Consider the following 20,000-nt stretch of genomic DNA (forward strand, 5'->3'; position numbering starts at 1 on the left):
AAAAAAACAACAACAACAACAAATATGGAGACAAGCAAAAAAAGAAAAAAGCGGGGGGTCTTACACTTACAGCAGCGGCCGAGTTGGGGCCCCCCTCTTTCTTGGCAGAGTCCACCGTCAGGTCCATGGTTTTCTCAGGCTCCGGTTCCGGCAGGTGCCACTCCGGCAGCATCCCCTTCAGCAGGTCCCACACCTCCCCCAGGTGTCCCTGTCTGCACTCACACACACACACACACACACACACACACACACACACACACACACACACAATTTTAAGGATAAACACGTATGCATATACACACACACACACACACAATTTTAATGATAAACACGTATGCATATACACACACACATAATTTTAAGGATAAACACGTATGCATATACACACACACATAATTTTAAGGATAAACATGTATGCATACACACACACACAATTTTAAGGATAAACATGTATGCATATACACACACACACACAATTTTAAGGATAAACACGTATGCATATACACACACACATACTTTTAAGGATAAACATGTATGCATATACACACACACACATTATTTTAAGGATAAACATGTATGCATATACACACACACACACACAATTTTAAGGATAAACATGTATGCATATACACACACATAATTTTAAGGATAAACATGTATGCATATACACATACACAATTTCAAGGATAAACATGTATGCATACACACACACACACACACACACAAACATGCATGCACACATACACACACACATGCACGCAAACATACACGCACGTTCACACAAGCACACACTCACACACACAAACATGCACACATGCACACACATACAAGCAAAACACTCACAATACACACACACACACACACACACACACTCACATGCACGCATATTTGCACAAACACACACTCACATACAAACATGCACACAGGCATGCACACATACACACACACAAACATGCACGAGCGCTCACACACACATACACACACACACTCATGCACACACACACAAGCACAACACACACACAATACATACACACACACACACACAACACAAACACACACATATGTGCGCACGTGCGTGTGCATTATCACACACACACACACACACACACACACACACACACACACACACACACACACAATGTTAACTTAAACCCTTGGAACATGTGAACTTCTTTTCTTTTGACCACTGACGCATACATTTATCTACACTATGTGCCAAAGCAAATAATCATATTTCAGAATCAACATCACACACAGAGATACTGTCAGCCAATTGTGCATCAACGGATGTCTACACAGGCAGTCTTGACACATTTGATGCAGACGTCGACAATACACAGGATCCCCTCCACCACCACCCCCAACCCTATCCCCATTTACCTTCAACTGGGGTGATTATCATTATCATCATCACAATATTCTAAAGGCTACTTTGCTTCGCCAATGAGTACAGACAGACAGCTAAATGGGTTCACAATATTCTAAAGGCTACTTTGCTTCACCAATGAGTACAGACAGACAGCTAAATGGGTTCACAATATTCTAAAGGCTACTTTGCTTCACCAATGAGTACAGACAGACAGCTAAATGGGTTCACAATATTCTAAAGGCTCCTTTGCTTCGCCAATGAGTACAGACAGCTAAATGGGTTCACAATATTCTAAAGGCTACTTTGCTTCACCAACAAGTACAGACAGCTAAATGGGTTCACAATATTCTAAAGGCTACTTTGCTTCCCCAATGAGTACAGACAGACAGCTAAATGGGTTCACACTTTAAACCAATGCGGGCCACCACTGACCATTCTTCTCACCCAAGTAGCAACATCTTACAGGCGACAATGATGCAAAGAACCCCCCCTCCCACCCACCCACCCCCAAAAATCGATGCTAACACACTTCATATAAAGTTAAGGAAACACTTCATACATGCAAGCAAGTTTAAAAAAACAAACAACTTGAGATACTGTTCAAATCATGTAAGCCGCAAATGGTCTATACTGCCCCTCTCACTGAACACAGTTACAGCTGTTTCAGGCACACAGTCAATCAGATAGTTGTGTTTTTTCATTGTTTGAAAAAAAAAAACCCAAAAGAAAAGGATATGCACTCTGGTTAAGAGTGGTGCTCATTACAATGACTTCAAACAACTGCTGCTCGCCAAAAATTTGCTATCACATCATCATGTTCCTGGGTGAAAAAATTGTGCAAGTTCCAAAATTGTTTGGAAACCTTAACTCTTTTTTGAGAATGAAACAGAATAAGGCATACTAAAACAGAATGGAAAATGAACATACTGTACATCCAGATTCAGACTTCTGTACAACTTTACCCCCCTGTAAACTACAGCCTATCAAAGCTTGTGCAAGGTTTGTTATTTTCCCCCTAAAACAATATCTGGGATCCTCATGTCAATGCTGTGATGCAGCATTTGATGCATGCTCAACACTGACGCATCCCATGTCATTCACACACAAACGCACTCACAAACATACAAACACACACACACACACACACACACACACAAAATCTAACAACAAAAAACAACAACAACAACAAACCAGAGAAACACATGCCAATGCATTCTCACAAACAACTTCTTGAAAACCATCTTTTTTTTCCTTCTGTTTTTTTTTCTTTATCTGTTAAAGATGAAAGCAGGCAGTCAAACCATCAGCAGAATAAAGCAAGGCAAGGCAAGGCAAGCACCATTCCCAAACATCTGAACCACTGCAGACACAACAAGAAAAAAAACCATGGACTCAAGTAAAGTCCCATCATATCTGATGACGTAAAGGTCGCATTTCCTTCTTCATTAACCCCCTGAATGCCGAGCCGTGGTGATAAGAAATCAGCGTTGCATGGAGTTGCGTACAGCTACCACTTTTTCTGCATTCTTTACCCTTTCAGTGTCAAGTCTATTTTATGTACAGTTACAACTATTTGCCAAGGGATGTTTTGGTCACAAAGAGTAATAATATCAAAAACAAAATTCTAGCATGCAAACTAATGAGAGAAAATACTTATATACCTTTACTTTTTTTAAAAGAAAAATGAACACACTATCCAGTTATGACTATTTCACATGAATTTAATGATTTTGTGACAGGAAAATTCCCACACTGATGTGGACAGAAATTTTCATCCGAAGGCACTTTTATTCTGCACACTGGCAGAGGATGGAAATTTCTATCCTGGGGCACTGAAAGGATTAAGTTGTGTTCTTGGTAAAAACAAAAAAAAACAACAGATCAGTGTGGCATAAATCTTATGCACAACTACCACTTTTCATGCATTCTTTAAATGTTGTCATCGATTTTTCTAAGTAAAAGTAACGCTGTCCTAAGAAAAAGAAGTTTGAACATCCTGACCTGCAGTAAAAACTATAGTAACTCGACTCTATCTGACAGGTGACAGCCCCTTCGCGGATGAGTATATTCACAAGCAGCAATGAAGGGGTTATAAAAAATATCAACAAATTATTAACCCATTCCAACCCACAACTACATGTCCGCTAAAACCTTCCTGGACCAGCACTACGTGAGACCACTGCAGAAAAAAACAGGCTGGTTCACTAAAAACAGCGAAAATCGATGGAGAACAGTTGATTTAATTGGTCGAACAAAGCTTCGTTTTCATGCTTCCGGAATCCGTAAACGGTTCAGTTTAGAATGCCAACTGTACCAAGCAAGAATGAACAAAATGAGAAAACTGTGTTGGTACCAGAATACCTGTACCTGGTCCACAGGGGAAGAAATCATGGTACAAGTTTACTCAGATCTGGAGTAGAATCAGTTTCAAAAAAAATTTTTTTTTAATTTTCAAAATTGAAGAACACGAAGACTAAAAGTGTCATTCTGCAGGATCATGCGGCAGGGGTCTTGCCTCCGATAGTTGATGTGTATGGTTGGAGCGCGCTCAGTGATGACCATCTCATAGTACTGCTCCATGACTTCCGACACCGGCACAGACGACGCAAGGCTGACACACAACGTTAACCCCCCAGGGTGACAGCGCTCAGCTCCCTTTCTTTCTTTCTTTCTCATGCTTTTTTTTTTTTTTTTTTTTTTTGCTACACTGTGCATGCACACAGATCTGTCTATAGTATAACAAGTTGTCTTTTTGGCTTGCTTTTGAGTTCTGCTGCTTGCCTGATCACTTCGGTAGTAGTAATAATAATAATAATCAAAGTACAGTAGTAGTGACAACAACAACAACAACAATAATAATAACAGCAACAACCATGACAGCAACAAACAACAACAATAATGATGATTACTACTACTATCAACATCATCATTAATAACAGTACCCATGAATAGTGAAACATTTGGACAGCGTGTACCTACAAATGACAGTGGGGCCCAGCATGTCAACATTGAAAAGCATCGTTAACCAGACAAACACTTTTCAGACGAAACGTTAACACACCACACACAGGACCGCCAATGGCTGATACACGTAACCTTGTGGCTGGCCTTTTCACACACATACCCAACCACACACACACACACAAACATTTTTTTCAGACGAAATGTTAACGCACCACACACAGGAGTGCCAATGGCTGATACACATAATCTAGTGTGGCCTTTTCACACATATACCCAATAACACACGCACACGAATACACACGCACACACACATACGTACACACACACACATACACACTCACACACACGACTCCACCCACACCCACACTCACACACACATGACTCCACACACACACACACACATACATACAAATGAACACACACACACACACCAACACACACACACACACACACGTACACTCACACATACAGACCCCCTGACCTCCCCTAACAACCCCCACAACCCCTCCTCACACACACACACACACACACTGACACCCACACACGACAAGTACTGACTGTAGAGGTATGGCCTCTGGCAGCCAGCCAGTCAGACAGTGGGTGATGGTGATGTCTCCAAACTCCATTCCCGGGCTCCCCCCACTGTAGCTGTACAACACAGCAGGCCACACACACTGCAGGTTATTCACATTCATACTTTGCTGTTGTGCTGTTCCAAGACCAGGCTGAAAGACTCTTCATATTTATGCATAAGATAATGTGCAAGTGTATTCGTTTGTGTGTGTGTGTGTGTGTGTGTGTGTGTGAAGTGTCCATTTTAGTATTTGCATTTGTCTTTCTTGCTGTGATATTATTTTGTTCTCTCTCTCTCTCTCTCTCTCTCTCTCTCTCTCTCTTCTTTTATATCTATTTAGTTATTTATTTATTTAATTATCTATTCATTTACATATCATTTTTATTATCATCATCATTATTATTATCATTATCATCATAATTCATCATTAATTATCATTATCATTAATATTGTTCTTGTTGTTAGTATCATCATCATTAATATCAAACACCCCCAAAAACCAATTCAAACATCTGAAACCAACCGCATACATCACAACACCAGAACGATGCCAAAACTCAACTACTGCACCCCAAACATCTGCCCCCTTCTTCCTCCCTCCCCTCCACGCAACACCTCAACAGCACACACTGAAAACCGAAACAAAGACAAACACCCACATGTTGCAAGCAGCAGGAGATGAATTACTTAAAGGCAGTTCTTAACAGAATGAATGAATGAATGAATTTTATTTAATGAGGGAATTGGAATAAGCAAGGACATGCTTTTTTTTTTTTCATCCGGCCCTTAGGGCAAAGAAATTAAGCAAACAAAACAAAAACAACAACAAATAATAATAATAATAATAATAACAATAACAATAATAACAAGTTGGTTTTTTTTTAGTAAATAAAATGAAATACATGTGAACAGACAGATCCTAAAATCCTGCATTCTCAACCACACACAGCACTCTTTACTTGTTGGGAATTCAAAAGATTTCTTTTTAATTTGGAAAGTTTCTGGTTAAATATTGCAAAATACAATTATACACAAACAGGTTGGAAAAAAAAGCATATTTCATAAAGAACAGACAGAATGAGAGTGAGAAACAGACAGGAATACAGACAAAAAGAGGCAGAGAAGAGGGAGGAGGGTACGTAGAGGCAGGGAGCTGAAACCAGGGGTGGAGGGAAGGCTTACTCAAGGGAGGCCACTTTGATGATAGCCTTGGTCAGCAACATGGGCCACAACTCATGGGACAAGGTGGTGGCTGGAAGTAGCAGCTGGTCGTTCTCATCAAACGGTAAAAGGTCGTCCACCAATATCTTTCGCCAACATCCCTGCAGGCGGAGGACAAGAAAAACAACAACGAAACATCATCATCATCGTCTCCAACTGTGGACACTCAAAGAGCATGTAGTGTGGTGAGTAAAGACTGAAAACAAGACAAACGCATGCAGCTTAAAGCCAGTGATACTTTATCACCTCAGACTGCATACCAATACGTAAACAGTTCACAGGAAGAAAAAAAAAAACATGTTGCAAAATCTCCCCCTTTTTTAAAAAAATATCTGCTTCGCACCATTTTCAGTTTGTAAACAATAAATCAAATTCGAGAACAGAACAATTATTTCAGTTTTATGTAAAATATGACAGGCACACCTTCCCCCAAAAAACATGAGCAACTGGTTCTGTTGAACAGAAGGACCTATACCAACCCACCTCTGAGTCCACACATACACGCACATGTACACACACACACACACACACACACACACGAACATTCCCCTCCCCACACGCTAACACCACACATGCACAAACACATACATGAATGCACTTCTCTACCACACACACACACACACACACATCTAAGAATTACATATATATCTGTAAGAACCTACCTCCAAGTGCAGCGCATGCACACAACACACACACACATCCCCCCCTTCACCTCCCACCCCACCCCCAAATTCCGACACCACACATATGAACAAACACACTCATCTACCACACACACACACACACACACACACACACACATACAATAAAAACAAATACATAAAACATACACAAACAGATCTACCACATCCCATCCACCCTATTGCCACCTGCCCCCCACAACCCCACCCCTCCACCCACACACCACACTCTTCCAGTCTCCCCAATGAAAAACAATACAAAACAAAACAAAACAAAAAAAAAACCACACACATCACCACCACACCCAACTGACCATCCAGCAGAACTTGATGATGTACTTCCCGTGGGGGTTGTATAGGGGCATGTGGTGCTTGGCCCATGCCCTCCCCCTCCCACACCCACCCCACACCACACCCCCCATAAACTCACCCCTTCACCCACACCCCACTCTTTTCATATCCACCAATACAAACAAAACGAAACAAACTGAAAAAACAACAACAACCAAAACACCATCTAAAAACAAAACAAACTGACCATCCAGTAAAGCTTGGTTATAGAGGGGCATGTGGTGCTTGGCCCATTGCCCCCTCACCCATCACACCCCACTCATCCATTCCCCCCAACACACACACACACACACACACACACACACATCACTGAAAACCAACTGACCATCCAGTAGAGCTTGACGATGTACTTTCCATGGGGGTTGTAGAGGGGCATGTGGTGCTTGGCCACGCGGCACAGGGCGTAGATGTGCTCCCAGGGCCGCCAGGTGTGCAGCAGGTCCTCCGTGGATGAGGGGTCCTGGCTGTCGGCCCCAGCTGCCGCCCGGTCCATGCCCAGCTCCCACAGCGTCGTCACCTGGCTGATGATGTAGCGCAGGAGCTGCATGCACACACACACACACACACACACACACACACGTACACATGCGCACACGCACACACATCCATGCACAATGACATGCATGCATGCACACACACACACAAATTGGGTTAATAAAGTGACCTGTCACTTCAGATTATATATTTGATCTGATTTGATTTTTTTTTAAATAAAAACATTAGCTAAAATGTATATAGATACAAATGTAAGATGGAATCACTTCCTCCAAACCTATTTTTAAAAAAAACAATGAATTCAAATTTTGTGAAACAATGCAAAAATAAACAATCATAATCTTATGTCCAAATTCAATGTGGAATGGAATAAACATAAATGAATGCTGTTTTAAGTAAAATAGATACAAAGCACGTTTCTTATTTGTTTACAGTGCGATATAATGATACATACACCTCATCAATATGACTGTTTTGTATTGTTATCAAACTTGTCTGTTGTATAATGCCTAATTCTGAACATTGGTCTTGTTGCTGTCTTTTTTTTTTTTTCATCTTTGTATTTTTGCTTATATTCCAAATAAATCAACATGAAATAAGATAATAAAGATGAAAAAAAGAGACATATAACACATCACCTACTGGTTTCACATAAATGAAAATGATGAGACTGAAATAATAAGGGCATCCTACTTCTAGAAAAGAAATATCAGTGATGGCAGACAAATTAGAAAATATATCTATTTTTCTTTCAAATGCCTCCAAAGGAAGAAAGTGGCCAAATGGAGAAGACAATACCATTTCCATGAAGGTTTTGGTTCAAATCCCAGTCCTGCCTTTTCTCCCAAGTTTGACTGTTAAATCGAACTGAGCATCCAGTCAAATGTTCAGATAAGATGATAAACCAAAGCCCCATGTGCAAATCCATGGCAACAGAAGCGTTGTGTTCTGGCAGAAACCAGGAGAAAAAATCCACTTTGACTGGTATACAAATGTACATGAATGCACTCAAGGCCTGACAAAAGCACTGGGTTATGCTGCCTAGCAAGATGTGGTGTGGAGTACATGGATTTGTCAGAATGCAGTGATGCCTCCTTGAGAAACTGCAACTAAAAACCAAACACCTGTTGTGCCCCATTCTACGACTGCAGTCAAGTGCACTGCCTGCCTTACCTCGCTTTCATGCAGGTGTTCATTGCAGGAGATGAGGTCAAAGTCATTGGCCATGTTGTCCATATCCACCACCACAGGCGTCTGAAATGAAACACACACACATTATTTTTTGTGACCGCTGTAACCGAACACATGTGTTTGAATGAAGCCAACAAGACTTACATTATTTTTGTGACCGCAGCAATTGAACATATGTGTTTGAATGAAGCCAACAACACTTACATTATTTTTGTGACTGCAGTGACTGAACATATGTGTCTGAATGAAGCTAACAACTCAGCTCTCACTCACTGTTTCCAATCAATGACACACACAAACGCAAAAATATGCACAAATTTATGCATCATTTTCAATAACTTAGTTACAGCAGCACAATAACAGTCAGCATGGATGAAACATTTACTCAATGTCTGTATTCCCATTTTCTTTTTTTTAATTTTTTTTATTCAGGCAACAAGATACTGTCCTATTTTATTTTTCAAACAAATGATTTCAGTCCAGAGTGACCATTCAGACATGAATAACAGAAACGGGAAAGGGTTAAACAAAGCTGACAACAATCTTTACTTTTTCAGTGATGAAGTCTTGTGGTCGTTTCCAATGGTCGACCCGCAGTGAGGCTGGCATCTCCAGTTTTCCATCAGGGTCTTCAAAAAAGTGTTGTTGCTGCAAAGAGTTAAAAAGAAAACTGTAACTGTAACCAGTCTCTCTCTCTCTCTCTCTCTCTCTCTCTCTCTCTTTATTTATGCAACTGTCAGACTCTCCATCACTCTTTCCCTCATACAGTCCTAAAATACCACAAAGACATATATACAAACACATTCATAAGCTTGAATTTGGTAAGTGTATATAAAAGCCATTACACTGACAATAATCAAAAACAAATGAAAATACATAGTTTGCTGTGGTATATAATTATATACACACTCACACAAAAAACAACAGACACATATCAGTAAGTGCACACACACACACACAGGTGCACAAACATACACACACACAAACAAAAAGTGTGCCTGCTATCTCACACTGCTCATTCCATTTCCCTACTTCACAGCCAACATCAGGCCTCACTGTGTCGACAACAGTCCACAGTTACTTCCGGGCAGCTGTCAGGCCACCCGCCAGATGAAACTCTGCCATGCTGATGAGTCACTTCCACGGTGATCAGAAAGGCTTATTTCGATTCATCATGTGCAGTTATGGGTGGTGATTGACAGTATGATACAGCGTTAGGTGTGGCTCGACAGGCCGATACAGGAGCACGTCCCTCCCTCACAAGTGACATCTGACACCGGTCTGTTTGTCTGGCTGTGGGCCTTTCTCCTCAGTCTCTTTGCCTCAGAATGCTGACGCTGGGCAAGCAGGTGTTCCAACTTGGAGAGGCCTTTCCGCACTGTCTGCCTCCGAACTTAACCTCTAACCTCTTGACCTCCCTGTTATTAATCCTAGGAACTGATCACTGTGCCATCGCAGCTGATTACCAAAAAATAGGACGAAAAAAAAGAAAAAGAAAGAATAAAGAAAAAGAGAGAGAGAGAAGAAAAAGAAAACGCTGAACTCACCACAGTTGGTGATTTGCCCTTCTTGTCTTCCTTCCCTCTGTGTGCTGCATCCTGTGGACATATATATATATATATGACAGTCAGTCGTGTCCGACTATGACCATCAGAACAGCAGAGGAGGCAACTGCTGTTCTGACTATTTGGGCTAGAATTTGATTATAGTGGAGCGTGTCTTGCCCAAGTTACATCCCCACTCTCTTGGCCAAGAGGGTTTTAGGACAGTCGGCGTTGGGATGGTTCCCAAAGGCCAACTAGCCCACAAGGCTGCAGCACTAAGAGCCAGTGCAATTTTGCCTCACATATTGACACTACATATACACAACATGCGTTCAAAGGAAGAAAAGAACGAATGTGTGTGTGTGTGTGTGTGCATGTGCATACATGTTTATCCATGTAAGTGTGTGAGTGTGTGTGTGTGTGTGTGTGTGTGTGTGTGTGTGTGTGTGTGTGTGTGTGTGTGTGTGTGTGTGTGTGTGTGTGTCTGTGTGTGTGTGTGTGCGTGCATATGCATACATGTTTATCCATACAAGTGTGTGAGTGGGTGGGTGGGTGGGTGTATGTATGTAGAGGTAGATAGACAGAGATATACAGATACAGGTAGATACAGATGTATGTGCATATATTTCCTTATTACATATAATAACTGTAATTTTAAACACTGAATACAAACAATTAAAAAAAAAAAAGGATAACCGTAAAAAATAAATGCTGATTTAATCACATTACTACAACTGACACAAATCCTGTCATCAACGTTTTCCCTAACAGTGAAAAAAAAAACCCAACAAAACACATGAAGACAAAGAGGGTGGCAGAGAAGGAAAAAAAAAGATAACGAAGAACAAGATAATAATAAAGAAAATAAATAAACGAAGCAAAAAAGAGATTGTTGAACTCTTCAAAAGATACTAGGGGCCAGACGACAACAAACAAACAAACCAAACAGACCCATTTCTCTGCGTTGACATCGGCATCATTCCACTCGGGCCAGATGGTGATTTTGGGTCGCTTGTCAAGACCCCCAGCACTGGCTGCCACAGAAGCCGCTCTGCACACACATCATGGTTCAAGGTTAAACGGTTAAAGGTCGCTCTGATTTACAGGTCACTGGGGCAGTCATTTTACATTCACTGTGTCTACAGGGCTCTGCACAGGAAGGCAGGGCTGAATCATCATCTCCTTCTACACTAACACACAACATGGTAGGTCTTATTCAAATAAAAGTGACAACAGCTTGAAAAAAAAATCTTTCAAGCTTCTGTCATTATATATATATATACACACACACACACACACACACACACACACACACACACAGATGAGTATGATGTATGTATGTATGTATATATATATATACATATATACAAACCTATATACATACATACATACATACATACATACATACAAGGTGCTTAAGATTATAAGGCACACCCTCCAAATGACAAGAACAACAAACAGATCAAAGAAAGAGCAGCATATTGAAGAGTGAACATCAAGCTGAAAAACAAGTCATGAGTTGATGGGCTGGTTGCCCATGCTGCTGCAGCCATGCCTGCACTTTCAGCCCAAGTCAGTGTCAAGGCCCGTCGTCATTATTGGAACTCTTCATATGATGCATCATCTGCTCATTTATTGTCTGCTATTTGTCAGTCTCCAACTTGTTTAGCTGGTTGTACCCCCTCCCTCACCCCCTCCCCTGTGCCCCCCCCCCTCCCCCCCCCCCCCCCCCCACTCCCCTCTTCCTGACACCCCTAGTGTTCTGTCTGTATAGATGTGAGTTGTTTGTTAGCCGTTTTCATTATGATCCACATGAGGATTTAATTCGTTTTCACCACCACGAACATCACAGGTTCTGAGGTCAACCTCAACATGATTGATTCACAACAGCATTCTGTCACTTTTTAACCACACATGATGTAATCAGGTGTGCAGTATCAAAGGGAACATGGGTCAAAGCTGAGGAAAAAAAGGGGATAGCCTTGTGGTCTGTAAAATATGGTATTTGGATTAGCTTTTAAGTATTGACTATTATGATATTTGAATTAAACATTGTAATACAAAATGTGCATCATTTAGGTATTGTGTTGCATGATATGTAATATATGTGTTGTTTTAAAAATGCATGTATATACTTACATATATGTATGTGTGCACACATGTGAGCATACACACTCATGTGAACACACACACACACACACAGTGACACATACACTCATACAGGTTAGAGTACAGGGAGACAGGAGGTGAAAGAACCACACACACACACACACACGCACACACACACACACACACACACACACACACACACACACACACAGTGACACATACAGGTTAGAGTGCAGGGAGGCATGAGGTGAAAGAACCACACACACACACACACACACACACAAGACAGAGGCCAAGAGAAAGAATAGGTTTTAAAAAAGACAGTTGGGACAGAAAAGGAAGAGCAGAAGGGAGAATGAAAAGAATAAGAGAGTAGTAGTAGAAGTAGGTGGAGTAGTAGTAATAGTACTAGTAGTAGTAGTAGTAGTAGTACTAGTAGTAGTAGCAGCTGTTGTTGTGTAAGCAGTAGAAAGTAACAGACGTAGTAGTAATATTCATTATTGTTGCATTACTTGTGCAGAACAGTCTCTGGTTACCTAACATGTCCACTGACAAACAAACAGTTCATTTATATTTTTATGTCAGATTTTCCCAGTTTACGTCTGTCAGTCAACACATCAATTACATGCTACTGAAATCAAGAGCTGGTATGCATTATTATAGAGTACAATAACACAGAATGGCAAGTGCTGTGCCCATTTAATCCAAAACAATGGCCGAATTCATCAAAAGTATTTCTGTCGAGTTTCGGTATTCATGTAAACATTACAGTGGCCTATTCGCTTGACGAAAAGGCGCCATGTTGTATCTAAGAACGCTTACGTTTCAAAACTGCACACCGATAACTTACTCTCTAGGAGTTGCCGAGGCAGAACCCACTCGGTTCGCCCCAGCGGCCTTCTTTCCTCCTTTCGCTGCCATGTCGAACAGACTATTCACAGATGCAACAAACTCTTGGTCACAAGGAACTTAGCATGACAGTCCCCATTCACCACCAAGCCATTGCTTGTTGCCAAGCTAAATCGCAGTGCGACGCATGCGTGCACTTTGCAGTTCTCATAAAATAATCACTTGGAATAAAAACGATTCAAATAATCCCTTGACCGAAACGAACTTCTTCGTCGAGAATGAGGTTTTACCCATAAATGATATGAAAACTTTTCATGCAAACAAACCACAAAACGTAACCGAATATTTCTGTAACGGCTGGTAGCATGTACCAGTAGAGAAAATACGCAGGTGCGGTCATCCGCGCTGGCCTATATGAAAAGCCGCCGTGCAAATACACCAACTGTGAGGTTCAGGTAGAGGTCGTATTTGCTTCGGGTCTGTTCTAACACATACACAGAGAAGGAAAGAGAGAGGGGTGACTTGGGAGAGAAAAAGAGAGAAAGAATGAGAGAGAGAAAGAGAGGGGGAGAAAGAGAGAGAGAGAGAGAGAAGGGTGGAGGGGAGGGTGGGGGGTGGGGGGAATAAACGCGGTTTACAAACATCCAAGCAATCCCCTGAGCAAGTCAGTTGTGGAAACACGTTGCTTCCTCGTCTCGTGTTGTTGTTCTCCAGTTTAACGTAGTGTATTCACATAGTGCAATCTCATTTGAGAAATAATGCACATATAAAGGAGTGATAATACAACTTATTCAAACTGCAACTCTCTCTCTCTCTCTCTCTCTCTCTCTCTCTCTGTATTTTATCAAAGCAAATACCCACTGAACCGGACTGTGGAGCAATATATATATATATATATATATATATATATATATATATATATATATATAACAAGAGAAATTCAAGTATCAGTAAAACTTCGATCAACTTGGTGAACGATCTTTCCAGAAAGCTGCAGGCACTGATAAAAGGCGTTTCAGTATTTCACTTCAGTAATTTTAGTCGGCATATAGTTTTCTCAGTGAAGTGTAAACAGACTTGATTATAGTCTAATCCTCTATACTTTTGCTTCATCGATCTCCCTCCCCTCCCCCATCAACAGCATGTGACTGTTTGATGATATATGTAGTGGACAGTTCAACAGTACACTTCCTGTCTCAGCTTGTTTATATACCTGTTTTTGGCAGCTATGTCGTTCCATTCATTTAGCAAATTTCCTAACGCAACAGATAGGGGCATCTAACAAACTGATGTTTGTTCCCCCTAAAATTAAATGGAGAATGATATGAAACTAATCTCTGTACGAATGTTGAAATCTATGCTTTTTTGCGTGGTGGGGTGGGTGGGTAGGGGTGGGTGTCTTTTTATCTCTTTTCTTTCTTGAGTGTTTTTGTGTGTGTGTGTGTGTGTGTGTGTGTGTGTGTGTGTGTGTGTGTGTGTGTGTGTGTGTGTGTGTGTGTGTGTGTGTGTGTGTGTGTGTGTGTGTGCATAATGTGAGATCATCATCATTATTTGCCAAACGAGCATGTCCAAAGAGTGATGGTTGCGCTGAAATTGTCTAGGGGAGATAACGTGCTCGTACTTTTGTGATGAATGTCACAGGTGTGGCCTCCCTTACACTGTCAGAGCGGCAGACACGGAACGGCGGTGGACTTCGGCCACATCCAGCGGACATGGTTCGATCTTCGGTTTCGGCCTGGTGTTGTGTCTGCGTGGCCAAGCCGGCACCACATGCCCCTCTACAACCCCCATGGGAAGTACATCGTCAAGCTCTACTGGATGGTCAGTTGGGTGGTGTTGGTTTACAGTGATGTGTGTGTGTGTGTGTGTGTTTAATTGGAACTATTGTACTTGTAAAGCGCTCAGCGCAAAATGATTCAGTGATTGGCACGCGGCAATACAAATTAGTAAACCACTCACATTGAAACTGATAAACGTGGATCATATGCTGAGTTCCCCCCCCCCCCTCTCTCTCTCTCTTTCCCTGTGTGTGTGTGTGTGTGTGTGCAATGGAAACTGCTCACATTGAAATAAATGTGAATCATATGCTCAGCAGCTCTCTGTCTCTCTTCCTCTCTGTAATGGAAACCGCTCACATTGAATTAAACGTGAATCACGTGCTGAGCTCCTCTCTCTGTCTCTCTCTTTCAGGGTTCTCTCTCTCTCTCTCTCTCAATGCCCCCTCTATCTCCATCGCAATAGTCCTCATCCAGAACAGCATTCAAATCTCGTGCTGAGTTAATCTCTCTCTCTCTCTCTCCAATAGTAACTGCTCGCGTTGATATAAAACGTGAATCACGTGCTGAGGTCGTCACCCCCCCACCCCCCACTGATCCCCCCTTCTCTCTGTATCTCTTTCAATGGTCCAGAACAGCATTTAAATCTCGTGCTAAGTTCATCTCTCTCACACACACACACACACACACACACACGCACACATACTTGTCCCTGCTCACACAAAATAAAACGCGAATCACGTGCTGAGTTGTTTAGGTCATCTTTTGAAGTCACTGTGTCTGCCGCTGAATTGTGTGTGTGTGTGTGTGTGTGTGTGAGTGAGTGTGTGCGTGTATGTGCGTGTATGTGTGTGTGTGTGTGTGTGTGTGTGAACGCTGACATGGGGGGAAAAGGAAGGCTTGGAGCGTAGTTCATAATAAAGAACAAAACGGATTGTTGATTAGGCCTATGTATTTGTCAAGTTACTTTCTGTTCATTATAATGGACAGATGCTTCAGAAAATAATAACCTATTTGACACTGATTGTTGATCAGGCCTATGTATTTGTCAAGTTACTTTCTGTTCATTATAATGGACAGATGCTTCAGAAAATAATAACCTATTTGACACTGATTGTTGATCAGGCCTATGTATTTGTTACTTTGTTTGTTCATTATAATGGACAGATGAGTCAGTAAATAATAACCTATCTGACACTTCAGAAAGAAAAGGGGGCGGGGTGTGGGTCACTGGGGGCGGGGAACGAACAGTGACTGCTTAAAACTATTCCTTTATCTGTAGACATGTACTTGAGTCACACTGATCTTTCTCTTCAAGTTGGCCAAGAGAGTGGAGACTATGTTTCTCGGGCAAAAAATATACATTCTCTCCACAATAATGGCAATTCGAACCCAGATAGTCGGGACAGCAGTTACCTCCTCTGCTGTTCTGATAGTCATCGTCGGACACGACCATCATACATCACCAGTTTTAGATCAGTGATCATACATCCAGGATGAGATGAAGGCAGTCGGATGGACAGGGACCCGGCTGAAGAGGACAGGCCCAAACCGAGCCCGCTGGAGGAGTGCTGTTGCAGCCCAATGCTCCACAAGGAGTTAAGAGGCATCATAAGGGCAAGAAGGGATCATACATCCATTACAAGTGACCACGACACAGACTCTACTCACACGCCGCTCTGTCGGGGATGCGTCGGACTGCCCAAACTTGCAGGCTTCAGGAATCCCGGCGAGACGGAGGAGGGACCTTCGCCAGCAGAACTTTGAGCCGTGGTGGTGATTTTGACGGGGGATGCTGAGTGAGTGACGCCAGGACTTTTAGTACTACACTGCTGAGGCCGCGACTCCTCTGTAGTCACCGCCAGAGAGGGAACAAATGTGCCTTCTGACTTCCTGTGCTGCTGGTGCTGGCTACTCATCCTCTTCGCCATGACAGCTCCACGTACGTTATGCAGTAGAAGGCGCCTATCTAATGTATGTATGTATGTATGTATGTATGTATATATATATATATATATATATATATATATATATACATACATACATACATACATATGTATCATTTCTCTATCATTTATTGATTGATTGATTGAGTCTTGCTTGTCCATTCTCCTAGCTTGACTATGATAGAAGTCACACACGTGACTTCATCTAGAACAGTAGAAGACGACAATTTCAAGCGTATGTTTTTTGTTCTCAGTGCTTGATCGATAATTGAAAAAAAAAAAAAAATCTACATAGTGATGGTTACTACAAAACTACCGCTGATCAATACTCAGTCGTCACCCTAACCTGAACTGCTGAAGTTCAGGTCGATGGTGATTACTGACGATGACCGCCGCTGCATAAATCGTACCCACGGCTGATCAGTCGGGACTTTGTCTTTCACACGATTTTTTTAAAGATACTGGGGTGATGGTGATAATGGTGATAATGAGGAGACAGATACAATGATAATAAACCGACTTGTCAATCTATAGAAACCTTGCTCTGAACAGGTCGTTTATTCTTAAAAAAAAAAATTAGAAGCCTAAAATCCAAAAAGCCGAGTGAGGGAGATAAGAGGTAAAGACAGCGACAACAACAACAATAGAAGAAAAAAAGAAAAGAAAAAAAAAGAAGAAGAAGAGAAAATGCAAGCGCCGATTGACAACATTGTAAAAAGAACGGAAAAACCATACTACAGTGACCCAGACTTTGTTTGGTGTACAACCAACAGACTACCAGTATGACTAGTGATACTCATATCTCGCCTGTCTTCGATCAGAGCCAACACTCAAACCTCCTGGGTTGATCCCACTGACAGCAGCCTTTCGGCGCTCATCGTTCGTTTTCTGTGTCCTTCACACGGGCCTCAGTCACGCGCAGTCTGTCTGTCTGTCTGTCTGTCTCTCTCACTAACTCTCTTCGTCTCTCTCTCCCTCTCTCCGTGATTCAATTTGTTTCAAACAGAAAACATGATCATCAAAATACTGTTCAACAAAATACCCGCAAAATGCTGTTCGCCCATACGTCCAGCTGTCTCTCTCTCTCTCTCTCTCTCTCTCTCTAACACCATAATAATTATATGGCCTTCACTTTGTTTGCTGTCATTTTTTTCCAGACGTGATGATAATTCAGACCACTCATTAAAAATAGGGTAAAAAAAAGAGAAAATGCCAATGTTTTAATTCTTGACATATCTTATACCCTCCCGATACCTTTGCAAGAGCATACACACATGGGTCGGCTGAAGAGGCAGTGAAGAACGGAGGAAGTGGGGTGTATACTGGATTCCCTGACGGCAAATCATCAGTGGCTATAGTCCACCAACTTCCGTGTTAAGGCCTGTGTTCTGCTACTAGCAGCCCGGACTTTCAGCCAGGAAGACACTACCCACCAACACAGTGTTCCTGACTGACTGCAAGTCTATCCTGCAGGGTCTCTAGGCGCCAGGAGGAGAGCAGATCTTAAGAGACATCAAGCAAGAACTGAATCTCCTCACACAGAACTGCTGTGGTGCTGCAGTGGATACCATCCCACTGTGGCATAGGGGACAATGAAGAGGCGGACCGCCTATCCAAGGCAGGCAGCAAATTAGAGCAGCCAGCCCACCCAGTGTCCAACAGCGAGGCAAAAACGATACTGAGAGACAGCTTCAGGAAAGCATGGCGCCATCGTCTGGACATCGGGTCGGAAGACGAAAAAGACAGCATCCCTGAGCTGGACACAGCGGCACAGGTCACACTCTTCAGACTGCGAACGGGACACTGTCATCTCCTCTCCCATCTTTTCCGTCTGAAGATATCAAATACTGACCAGTTCCCGTGTGGCACAGGCCCACAGACGCCCTCCCATATCCTGCAGTCCTGCCCCACCTTCGACGCTCTGAGACGCCAGGCATGGCCCAGCCCGGTGGAGCTCCATGAGAAACTGTGGGAACCGGTGGGGTCCCTGCGACGGACCGCGGACTTTGCTGTCCTGACCGGACTGAAAATCTAGCGTGGCCAGGGAACGCGGAAGAAGAAGAAGACTATATCCTATGTATATTCGCTGACGTCGATCTTTGGTTTTCACTGCTTATCTGATATGTTTTCACGACAGAGATGTATAATTTGAATAGTGGTTTTCTGTTTTCATGACGTCGATATCTAGTTTTAAATGTTTGTCATACATTTTCACAGCGTGGATATCTAGTTTAAATCGCTTGTCCTATACACTTTCATGACATGGATCTATGGTTTTGATTGTTTATCTCATGAATATATATATATATATATATATATATATATATATATATATATATATAGTTTTTTTGTTTTTTGTTGGGGTTTTTTTACGTGGATATCTAGTTTTTATTGTGAATCTCTAGTTTTAATTGTTTATCTGACACATTTTCACGGTGTAGGTATCTAGTTTCATAGTTTATCTGACAATTTTTCACGACGTGAAGATTCAGTTGATCAACAAAGATTTTACTTTCTTTTCTTTTCTTTTTTTTCGGTATGAAATGAGCTCACTGACGAACAGATTCAGCCACACACCACCAATACACATCACTTCCAGAACCATATAATGCTCTCCGAGCTAGGTCTCTATGGTACTCTCCCCGCACCGGACACGAAACACACACACACACACGCCACACAGTGAGCACCAATCTCAAACGGCAGCCAGCAGATTGACATTGAGGTGTATTGATCACAACACACGCTGCTCGATCCAATCCCTTCCCATCCTTATAACCCGCCCCCGCCCCTCGCTTCCCCGGCCAATCCCCCCCCCCCCCCCCGGCCTCGCCCCCTTCCCACCTCCACCATCTTCATCTTGACACTGAAAGTCAAAGCTCCGTTTGTTGTTGTCTCGACTGAATGCTGTCCTTATGATGGCGGGTGTGTC

General features: G+C 42.2%; 1 protein-coding gene across 17 annotated transcripts in view; it reads right to left on the reverse strand.

Moving 5' to 3' along the window:
- LOC143298341 (androglobin-like) overlaps positions 1-20,000 on the reverse strand; it is a 225,790-nt gene that overhangs the window by 114,863 nt on the left and 90,927 nt on the right. For 14 of the 17 annotated variants that reach the window (XM_076611201.1, XM_076611200.1, XM_076611198.1 and 11 more), the window contains 8 exons: positions 11,341-11,440; positions 10,393-10,443; positions 9,395-9,493; positions 8,828-8,908; positions 7,485-7,700; positions 6,090-6,229; positions 4,892-4,981; positions 65-212 (listed from right to left, as the gene is read on the reverse strand). In XM_076611201.1, coding sequence (XP_076467316.1) covers positions 65-212; positions 4,892-4,981; positions 6,090-6,229; positions 7,485-7,700; positions 8,828-8,908; positions 9,395-9,493; positions 10,393-10,443; positions 11,341-11,440 — 925 coding nt within the window. Of the gene's footprint in view, positions 1-64; positions 213-4,891; positions 4,982-6,089; positions 6,230-7,484; positions 7,701-8,827; positions 8,909-9,394; positions 9,494-10,392; positions 10,444-11,340; positions 11,441-13,348; positions 13,509-20,000 lie in introns of those variants that run through there. The other 3 variants (XM_076611199.1, XM_076611205.1, XM_076611214.1) reach the window with 2 other exon arrangements.

Source organism: Babylonia areolata, chromosome 23, assembly GCF_041734735.1.
Source record: "Babylonia areolata isolate BAREFJ2019XMU chromosome 23, ASM4173473v1, whole genome shotgun sequence".
Taxonomy (NCBI): Eukaryota; Metazoa; Mollusca; class Gastropoda; order Neogastropoda; family Buccinidae; genus Babylonia; species Babylonia areolata.